At 37.3% G+C, this 11,438-nt stretch overlaps 2 protein-coding genes and 1 pseudogene across 2 annotated transcripts; all 3 read left to right on the top strand.

The window, feature by feature from the left end:
• Positions 1–691: 691 nt before the first annotated feature.
• On the top strand, positions 692–2,297 carry LOC145601593 (uncharacterized; annotated as a pseudogene).
• A 2,490-nt stretch (positions 2,298–4,787) lies between these two features.
• Positions 4,788–8,161, top strand: LOC145600607 (uncharacterized). Its single transcript, XM_081656495.1, has 3 exons — positions 4,788–5,012; positions 5,137–5,970; positions 8,102–8,161. Exons 1-3 carry the CDS (start codon positions 4,788–4,790, stop codon positions 8,159–8,161), a joined length of 1,119 nt encoding a protein of 372 aa, XP_081512621.1.
• LOC145602364 (uncharacterized) lies at positions 7,015–10,987 on the top strand. Its single transcript, XM_081658556.1, has 2 exons — positions 7,015–7,237; positions 8,316–10,987. The coding sequence occupies exon 2, from the start codon at positions 8,325–8,327 to the stop codon at positions 10,587–10,589; it is 2,265 nt and encodes a 754-aa protein (XP_081514682.1). The 5' UTR covers positions 7,015–7,237; positions 8,316–8,324; the 3' UTR covers positions 10,590–10,987.
• The last annotated feature ends 451 nt before the right edge of the window (positions 10,988–11,438 follow it).

The following is an 11,438-nucleotide window of genomic DNA, read 5'->3' as shown; positions in this document are numbered from 1 at the left end:
CTCTACAATTCATGTTTTTTTTTTGAAAATGTGGTTTGTCAACTTGTGGTTGCGCTCCACCTTCAGTGGGTTCCTTCTAAACTGCAATTACTTCCAATATTCTGTTGCAACATGACCATGCAAATGCCTAGAGCTGTTAATTGAGAATTGGAGCTTTTGTTACCGACTCGAATCGACAATTGTCCAACTGAGAATTGGAGCTTTTGTTACCGACTCGAATCAACAATTGTCCAATACGAGTTTAATCAATAAATAGCATATGTGCAACCTCTAATTTACTACACATCTTTTGTACACTCCTATTGTTTAAAATGAAACTTTTGATAAATCAAATTCTTGTATAATGTTTTTTATACTCACCTTTAATCAATCAAACACCGTTATCTTATAAGTACTTTTTATTAACTTTTTAAATACGTGTACTGAAAAACAAATGAAACTTACGGAGGAATTATTAAACAGAGGAAAAAAATAAATTAGAACAGCTAATGGAACAAGAGGAATTTGTCATACTTACAAATCATCCAGAACTAGCAAGACACGCTGGCTAAATTCTTAGAAGGGTCTTCGATATTTCCTATTTTCTGCCAATTTCGTAATTCAATTTCCAAAATGCATCTTTAACTCATCAAATTTGTCTAAAGTCTGATTTTTCATAAACGTGTCATTCACCCTGAAAATGACCGTTGGAAAGTAGATCATCATACACTTTTACAAGAACAAACACAAATCATGAACTGATAAACCAACCAAACTTCCTCTTTTCTTCTAGAAAGATCTCAAACAATTATAATAATTGTGATTTGAAAAACCCAACCACAAAACCCAGAAAAAAAAAAAAAATGGAATTGGAAATCAAAGTAATGTGGTGTAAAGGTTTATCATCATTCAATTTCTTCCAAAAACTAACAGTTTATGCAGCTGTTTCAATTACAACTGAAAATGAGAAGATACTACTTACCCAAGAACAAAAAACAAGAACAAAAAACAATTGTTGATGAAGATGGGGATGGTAATCCAGAATGGAAACATTCCATGAAATTCGATTTACGGCCTTTGAAATCATTCATCCCTAAATTTGATGATTTGTGTCTTCTATTCGAGCTGCGAAATCACGGGCAGTTGTTTGGGGATAAAACTATTGGAGAGGTCCGTGTTCCATTGACGGAATTGATTCAATCTGTTGGAGGTGAGATTGTCCGATTTGTTAGTTATGAGGTGCGTAGTCCTGAAGGTAAACATAATGGTATTCTTGATTTTTCTTATAAGGTTATTGGCAATAACAACAGTAATGTTAGTTCAATTCATAATATTACTGGATACAACCATTATCATCATGATCATGAACAAGAACATGGAAATGGTACAAATTCGGATACTCATGTCATAGGACACTATCATCATCAGCATCATCATCATTCGCAATTGGATGGTAATAATACAAATTCAGATACTCATGTGATAGGATATCATCATCATTCGCAATTGGATGGTAATGCAACACATGATACAAATTCAGATACTCATGTCATGGGGTACCAACATCATCATCATCATTCGCAGTTGGATGGATCTACTTCAGAAGTAATTCAATACCCAAAGATTGATTTGGAGGAACATTCAGTTCCGCCATCGATTTATCCTCCTCCGTCGTCGTCGTCATCATCATTTACAGCTAATTCTGCTCATTATCCTCCAGCTCCTGCTCCAGCTCCTGCTTTGTATCCACCACCACCACCGCAATCATGGGCTGATACTCCACCGCCGACGTCGCATTATCTGCCGCCACAGCCTTATGTTTATCCGCCGCCGCCGCGGCCTCAACCGCAACAGCAACCCTATGGGGTCCCACATTGGGGGTATCAGTGGCCACCTGACTATCGTCATTGGTAAACATAATAGTTAAAGTATATCAAAAAGTATTTGGTGGATGGCAAGTTTGCATCTTATTACCATGAGGTTGTATACGTAAGGGGCAAAACGAGGGTGAGATTTCCTTACCCGCTTGCCTGCTAACCCGTACAGGTCGTATAAGTTGGGGTAGAAAGCTCCATCTTCCTTCCTTACCAAAAAAAAAAAAAAAAAAAAAGAAAAAAATTGTACTATGCCACAACTTATGAGGCAGATGATTTCAAGGTTATGATATTAATTAAGTTTGGATCACAATTTTGTAAGCCTCGAGTTTTGTTTGAAATGACGAAATCAAATTTGTTCAAAGTAAATTAAAGCTTTTTTTTTTTTTTTTTTTTTTTTTTCCTGTCAAATAAAGAAAAAACCTTTTATTTACTTTTGAACAATGTGTAAATTAAAGCTTTTTCTTTTTGAGAAAAAATTAAAGCTTTTTCTAATGCTGAGTAACCCCTTAATCTTTATAATGTTTAAATACTGAGGATTAAAAATATTAACCGTTTTACTTATCTGCCAAACATAATAAAAGAAACTCAGGCCATCATATAAGAGTATAAATTTATTCTTAGACTTTAACAATCAGCTTACATATTTGTTTGAGTTAGTTGTTGTGCCTAAATTTTTACTACAGGTTTAGATGTCCGCACGTTGCTAGATTGCAGGTTACAGATTGCTACGTGATCAGCTACTTGGTTTCCGATATTAAACGAAGTTAAACAAAGATATTTCCAAGGAATATTCTAAGAGAATCCAAGTTTGAACAAGCCAAAGTTGTTATAAGTTTTCCTACGATTAAGGAAGGGATATTTCCCACCAGGAATAAGTCAATTGAAAATGTTAATTGTATCTGCACCACAAATCAATCCACATTCATTGAAGATCAAATCAAAGAGCCAAACTACTTCTATTTTCATGGAAGACATTCCCACAACTCTCCAACTAACCATTGGCAAAGATCAAGTCAAAGGATAATGGATGAGAGCATGAAGACTATGGCATGAATCTCGGAGCCGAACCTCGCAACTAACTCCTACTTTCAAGGGATCATTAAAGAAGCTGTTATAAGACTTCAAAAGGCTCTCCTATTATAAATAGGATGGAAAACTATTGTAAAAACACAAGATACGAGCCCTAGACATTATATATATTCCATAGTCATTAACAATTAGCACCTAATTACAGATGCTTTCTCAATAAAAAAAAAACAACCTACATGGTACCTGTACAAACTAGTAGATTGGTGGACTCAATGCCACTCGCAATTTTTTACCTTTACTCCTGGGGTTTTCTGCGTCATCATCTTGTGTCTCTTCTTCCCTTACCCCTTTATTCCTTTTTTGTAGGCTATTCATTCTTATTCATTGAACCTACACTATCATTTGCATACTTATTAATCTAGATGTTGTCCTATAGATCTCGTTGAATCTAGCAGTCAGATTTTGGCCTATATAGCTGTCGTCCTATGGATACTGGTTGAATTTAGCAGTCAGATTTTGGCCTAAATATTAACCCTTTAACATGATACCAAGAGTCAAACATCTAGTGTGACTAGCACTGTCAAAACGGTTTGACAGTTCGGGTTCGGTTTGGTTTGAAATCGGTTCGGTATTAAATCGGGTCGGTTTGAAATCGGTTTAAGTATTTCGCGAGTTGGTTTCAGTTCGGTTTAAATAGTTATCGGTTCGATTCGGTTTCGGTTTATTCATGAACGGTTTTAATTCGGTTCGGGTTGTAAACAGTTTGGGTTTTAAATGGTTCGGTGCAGACGGGTTGCGGTTTGTTAATGGTTCGGTGTAAACGGTTTTAATCCCGGTTCAAACAGTTTCGGGTTGGTAACGGTTTCGGGTTAGAAACAGTTCGGTTCGGTTTATAACTGGTTCGGTTCTTTTTCGGTTTAGTTTATAATTAGTTCGGTTCTTTATCGGTTCACTTTATAACTAGTTCGGTTCTTTAATGCTCGATCGGTAGTAAACATGTGTGCATAATTAAATTTCATTTAAAACACCTTTTTACTTGATTTTAATATTCTCTTTATAGTAAGCAGTTTGTAGCCTATTCGTTTATAAGTGATCCGGTTTATAAACGATTCGGTTTATAAATGGTTCGGTTTATATACAGTTCGGTGCAAACGGGTTGCGAGTTGTTAACGGTTCGGTGTAAACGGTTTTTATCCCGGTTCAAACGGTTTTGGGTTGAAAGCGGTTTCGGGTTAGAAACAGTTCGGTTCTTTTTCGGTTCGGTTTGATTTCATTTCGGTTTAAAACCGGTTCGGTTCATTAACGGGTTCGGTTCTTATACGGTGTAACGTCATTCGGATCGGTTCGGTTTGGTTTATTCACATACGGTTCGGGTCGGTTTTTGGTTTTTAAAGAACGGTTTTTATATTTAATCGGTTCGGTTCTCATTTGGATCGGTTTGTTTCGGACAGTTAAACGGTTTCGGTTTGAAATTTGACAGCACTAAGTGTGACACAAAGGTCATAGGTATGGTGAGACCCACATTTAAAGCACAATGGGTTCTTATGCGATGAAGCTAACGTTGTTTATTATAAGAGAAATGTTTGATATTGTTGAAAATGTACTGAAGAGGGTGGGCCAATTTTGGATCTTTTTCATATAGTTATGGTTATCTACAAGATTGATTTATGATTAGAAATTATAAAATCATGTGAAGTGTTGATAATTTTGTAATTGAAAAGGTGGACCAAGTAACCCTATAATATTTATAACACTAGATTAGTAACTATGTAACATGAACTAAATAACGCCTACAACATTGCCGAAGTAACATTGCTTATCTGTGGCAGATATGGAGACTCTCTAATTGAATGGGGAATCAAAGGCAGAAGTCCTAACAGATGTTCATGGGCTTTTAGAGGAATGACGAAATCAGCAGTACTTATGAAAGAGGGCTTCTGGTTCAAAGTTGGTGGGGGACGCAGAGTGAGAACTGAGGAGGACTGGTGGGTTGTGGGAAGGAAAGTGAAGCTGAAAGAGGGAATAAATAATGAGGATAAAAGCAGATACAAAAAGGTTGCTGACCTGATTGATGAGAAGGGAGATTGGAAATCTGGAGTAGTATGGAGGCTATTCGACACAAAGGATGTAAAGTACATTCTTTCCACTCACCCAAATGTTGACCAGGAGGATGAAATTTTGTGGGGGGGGGGGGGGGACTAGAAATGGACAGTACACTGTGAAATCAGGTTACAGATGGCTTACTGGACAGGGGGGTGGTAAAATTGGGTCACCGTTTTGGAAGGATTATTGGAAATTGAGAATCCCACCGAAATGGCTGATGCTGGGATGGAGCATCATGCAGGGAGCAACGAGTTGCAGTGCAGAGCTTGCTAGACGGGGTATTAGTGTGGATACCACATGTGTCCTTTGTCGAAGCGGTAGGGAAACCCCAGCCCACCTTTTTAGGGACTGTGAGCTGACAAGAAGGGTATGGCTGTGTGGTCCCTTGGGAATTAAAGCAACTGAGGAATGGCTGCCAGTGGAGACGTGGGTCAAAAATATGCTTCACTATGCAGGAAAGATGAAAGATGAAAACCCCTCGTTTTCTGGGTTTTTCCTAGCCACGCTGTGGGGAGTCTGGAAGCATAGAAATGAAGTCCTGTTCAAGAAGACGGTTTGTCTCCCTAGTCGGGTTCTGCAACTGGTTAGAGAGGGGGTGGATTTAGTATCGAAAGAGTCAAGCATACCGAAGATAGGAGGGGAGAGAATGGATCGAGCAGACAATGTGCTGGATAACCTGAATTATTGGCATAGAGGAACAGGAATCCCAGGAGAGGTGGGAGTGGTAACAGTAGATGGTGCCTGGAAGGAAGAAAAGGGAAGACTAGACTCTGCGGCAGTAGGTTGGATTGTCTCCAAGGAGAATGTTACGATTGAGGAAGGAAGCAAGAGAGTCTTAGGAAGCTCGGCGATCCAATGTGAACTTCTAGCCATAAGGGAAGGGCTTATTATGGCCAAGCAACATTTCATGCAACTGGAAATCAGAACAGATAGCAAGGTCAGTGTAGAAGCTCTCAGATCCCCTGGAAAGGCGCCGAAGGAGGTTCACAATTTGGTGGCAGATATCCTTTTCCTCTCTTCTGATCTTACCTATTTGTGTTGCTGTTATGTACCAAGAAGAGTTACCTCTAAAGCCCACAATCTGGCCATCAGGGCTAGGTGGGGCGTTAGAAGCTCTTCTTTAGGGCTTTTGTTTCCTAGCTGTCAAAAAAAAAAAAAAAAAACCTCTGTAACACTGACCGAATAACCCTCGTGTTGGTTGGTCACATCGTATTGAAATGACATCTCTCATAGATTAATCAGTCTAGTTCCACAAGTTAATGCTTGAAAATAGCTACTTCCAAATATATGTAGTTGTTGGGACTCGAACTTGTAAGTTGTAACCTCCAAGTCACAAGGTGAGTTCCACATTAATTGTAGTATTGCACCAAGCATGCTTTTTTAAAAAAAATAATGGTCCAATAACTACTCTCTCCGTTTTTAAATACTTGCTCCATTTCTATTTTTTGCACTATTCATTTGTCCTACTTTGACTAATGTTTGTGATTTATACATAAGAAAAAATATAGTCTTGTGAGTACTTGTTGGAATAATCTCAATGAATAGATTAATAATTTTCAATTGTTAGAATTTATACTTATTGATAATTAAAGATATTAGTGATCAAAGATTAGCATTGGCATGTGTGTCCAAGAGGAATGGAGCAAGTATTTAAAAACGGAGGGAGTAATTTACAAGTCATTATTTTGTTGAGTTCCTTACAAGTATATACTTCCTCTATTTTTTTTGTTAACACCTTTCTACTATCACGCTTGCCAACATATGTTTTTAACATTTAATAAATTCAAATATCGACATTGTAAAATTATAAAAGGTGGATACTCGTATTAATAAAATATACATATAGACGATTCAAACAACATCCAACATGATTATATTTTATCGTATGTATAAATCACAAAAGTGAGTCAAAGTGTAATGTGTGAATAGTGTAAAATACTAAAGTCAAACAGTGTAACGGAGGAAAAATATAATCCCCACCGCCGAGCAGTAGTACGCTACTCTGCTTAAGCCAACAACCTCTGTGTGTGATTAACCCAACAGATCAATGCTTTGCAATTATTCCAGAACCTTAATGCTCCCACCTGGGTTACAAACTCACGTCACTGAGCTCATCAACTGTTAACACGTATTTTCGTTTCAAATTCATAGTAATACTACACTCTTCAGTTCATAATTACTACGCACTAATTAGAAACACAAAAAACGTAGGTCGTGATTCTCTATCCTCCATTGCAGCAGCTTCCGAGGTAAGTATTTTAAATTATTGATTTTTTAATTTCACAATGTAGAGTTTAGTGTTTATTGTTGATTTAATTGTCAGTATAGTCAATTTACTTGTGTTATGAAAGATCATAACGACTGATTCTATTGCTAGGTAAGAAACTTAATTAATTTTTCGAGCCTAATTTGATATATAAATCAAATTTGCATATAATGTTACGATGGAACTATGAAATTAGACCCTTTTTCTCAAATAGTATGTAATTTTTCGAGCCTAATTTGATAATTGAATCAAATTTGGTTGCTAATGTTTTGCAGAACCCTTTAATGTTAAAGATGGAACTATGAAATTGGACCCTCTTTCCATAAAAACATGTGATTTTTAAAGCTTCATTTGATAATTGAATCATATTTGGTTGCTAATGTCTTGCACAACCCTTTATTGTTTAGACGGAACTATGAAATTGGACCCTTTTCCCCTAAAATATGTGATTTTTCGAGCTTCATTTGATAATTGAATGAATTGAATCAAATTTGTTTCCTAATGTTTTGCAGAACCCTTTAATGTTAAAGATATGAAATTGGACCCTTTTTCCATAAAAACATGTGATTTTTAGAGCTTCATTCGATAATTGAATCATATTTGGTTTCTAATGTTTTGTAGAACCCTTTAATGTTAACGAAACTATGAAATTGGACCCTTTTTTCCTAAAAGCATGTGATTTTTTGAGCTTCATTTGATAATTGAATCATATTAGATTGCTAATGTTTTGCAGAACCCTTTAATGTTAAGACGAAACTATGACACTGGACCCATTTTTCCTAATAGCATGTGATTTTTTGAGCTTCATTTGATAATTGGATTATATTTGGTTGCTAATGTTTTGCAGAACCCTTTAATGTTAAGATGGAACTATGAAATTGGCCCCTTTTCTCTTAAAAACATGTGATTTTTCGAGCTTCATTTGATAATTGAATCATATTTGGTTGCTTTGCGGAACCCTTAATGTTTAGACAGAACTATGAAATTAGACCCTTTTTTCCTAGAATCATGTGTTTTTCGAACCTGATTTGATAGTTGAATCAAATTTGGTTGCTATGCAGAACTCTTTAATGTTAAGACAGAACTGTGTAATTGGACCTTTTCTTCGAGCGGCTGCCCGTCCTGCCCACGGACAGGTATGGATTCGACTCATGGGTTCTTTTGGGAATTGTTTAAGCCATTCCTTAAGTGAGAAATGGTCTGATAAAGAAGAAGCAGATATAGAGGGCACAAAGGGTAGAAAGAAATATGTTGAAGATGAAGAATTTGGGGTCTTGGATTTATATAATAAGAATTGTCAACAAAGTGGTGAGTATGATAGAAGATATGAAATGGATGAAAGTGAATTAAGGCATCCATTGGTGAGAGAAATTTGTAGGCTGCTTGGGCTGAGATTGAATTGGAACCCTGACCTTGAAGGCCAGATGAAGAATTTATTGAGAAGCCTCAAACCCCGTCAAGTTTGCGCAGTTCTTCATTCTCAAGATGATGAAAGGGTAGCTTTAGAGTTCTTCTATTGGGCTGACAGACAATGGCGTTATCGTCATGACCCAGTTGTGTACTATGCTATGCTTCAAATTCTCGGCAAGACTAAATTATGTGAGGGTACTCGGAGAATCCTTCATCTTATGCGTAGGAGGGGTATTCGTCGCACTCCAGAAGATTTTCGCTACTTGATGATTTCTTATAGCAGGGCAGGGAAAGTAAGGCATGCTATGGGGGTTCTTAGAATGATGCATATGGCCGGGGTTCTACCTAATCTATCTATATGTAATACTGCTCTTCATGTTTTAGTGATGGGAAACAGGTTGGACAAAGCATTGAGATTTTTAAAGAGGATGCAAATTGTTGGAATTGCCCCGGATGTTGTTACATATAACTGCTTAATTAAAGGTTATTGTACTATTAATCAGGTGCAAGATGCTATCAAGTTGATTGGGGATATGCCTCTAAGGGGATGCACACCTGATAAAGTTAGCTTTTATACAGTAATAAACTACTTTTGTAAGGAGAAAAACATGTCTGAGATACAGGTCCTACTTGAGAAAATGACGGCTTGTAACTTGTTGCTAGATATGGTCACCTATAGTAATCTCATTCATATGCTTTGCAAGTATGGACACAGTGATGAGGCTTATGGTTTCTTAAAGGAAGCACAGGAGAGAGGATTTCGGGTGGACAAAGTCGGTTACACTGCGTTGGTCCACTCTTTATGTCGGGAGGGAAGGATAGACAGGGCTGAAGAAATTGTTAATGAGATGTTTGAGAAAAACTGCATCCCAGACGTAGTGACTTTCAGTGCTATTGTAGATGGATTTTGTAGAGCGGGGAGGGTGGATGAGGCTAAGGAAAAGCTTCAGCAAATGTACAAGAATGGCTATAAACCAAACACTGTATCATACACAGCCTTGCTGAAAGGCCTTTGTCAAATTGGTCGAATTTCAGAAGCTCGAGACATGCTTGATAAGAGTGAGGAGGAATGGTGGACCCCAAATGCCATCACATACAGTGTTGTGATGCATGGTTTCCAAAGAGCAGGAAAATTGTCTGAGGCATGTGATGTGGTTAGGGAAATGTTGATGAAAGGTTTTCGTCCCACTCCTGCTGAAATCAATTTGTTGCTTGTATCGCTGTGCAGAGAAGGACGAACAGATGAGGCTAAAAGGTTCATGCAAGAGTGTCTGAGCAAGGGATGTGATGTAAATGTTGTAAACTTTACAACTGTTATTCAAGGACATTTTGAGAAGGATGACTTGGATGGTGCTCTTTCTTTACTTGATGATATGTATTTGGTCAACAAGAGCCCTGACATTGTGACATATACAACAATTGTTGATGCAATGGGCAGAAGAGGTAAATTTGAAGAGGCAACTGAACTTATAAAGAAAATGCTGGGGAGGGGCATACTTCCAAATCCTGTTATGTACCGAATGATAATTCATCGCTATTGTCAGAATGGCAGGGTGGAAGATTTGTTAAAACTGTTGGAGAAGTTGCTTCCAAAGCAGCCATACCAGACTGCTTATAATCAAGTTATTGAAAAGCTTTGTAGCTTCGGGTATGTAACTGAAGCTTACAGCCTTCTGGGTAAAGTTCTGAGAACGGCTTCAAGGATCGATGCTCAAACTTGCCATGTGCTTCTGCAAAGTTATCTGAACAGAGGAAGCCCTCTTTTGGCATACAAAGTTGCTTGTAGGATGTTTAGGCGGAACTTAATACCTGACCCAAAGTTATGTAAAAAGGTGAGCAAGAAACTAACATTAGATGGAAATATCAAAGAGGCAGATAGTCTTATGGTCCAGTTTGTTGAGCGTGGCCTTCAATCTCCTTGTTGAATAACTTGCTGAAAGACCAAGTACTTGTCTGTGTGTGATCGAAGATTCGCAGGCTTTCTTTCTGGAGTCAGTTGTCATTTTCTCCGACCACTATTCTTGTCAAGGTGAGAAAAAGTTTGAGTTTCTCTTACCAACCTCTTGACTTCTTTAGTCAGTCTTAGTAATATCTGGCTGATACCTATAAGTACTTCTGTTTCCTTCCCTAAAATTAATATAGGCTCTTTTTAAACCTCTCTTTTGTCTTTCTTTGAAAGGAGATCTCGGGACTTTGTTTACTCTGTGATCAGGGAACATTAATTTGTTCCTTTGAAGGAATACTCAAGACCTGAAGTTGGTAAGGTCTGAGGTTGAGAATTAGCATCTGGAGTGCCTTATGTCACTCTATACACCTTTTTTGAGTGGTTAGTACAAATGTATCAAGAAGTAGGGAATTGTGTTCCTTCCATTGTCATTTTATCTCCTTCTCATCTATTTGCTTCTCAAGCTAATGCTGAGATTCTTAGATTCCCTCACTTCTATATCCTTCTCTCCCCTTTATCTCCCTTTATATGAACCTAGCATAATGATTTTAGAGGCAATTGTTCTCATCCGTGATGTGAACGAAGCCAAATTTAGAGGCTAGTTTGGTGTGGGAAATTATTTCTGTGGATTTATGGACTAGTAGTTTAATTCTATATGATCTGCATCACTTATAGCATATTGTATAATTAATATATATTTTCCATGTTTATTTAATTGTCCTTGGCTCTTTTTTATTTATTTATTTATTTATTTATTTATTTATTTTTTTTTTGTGGGACATTTTGTTCGTCAACCAGTGATTTATCAGTGTCTTTATGGAGATACATG

The sequence above is a fragment of the Chenopodium album genome, chromosome 21 (assembly GCF_948465745.1).
Source record: "Chenopodium album chromosome 21, dcCheAlbu1.1, whole genome shotgun sequence".
NCBI lineage: Eukaryota > Viridiplantae > Streptophyta > Magnoliopsida > Caryophyllales > Amaranthaceae > Chenopodium > Chenopodium album.
This window is presented reverse-complemented; position numbering and strand designations above follow the sequence as displayed.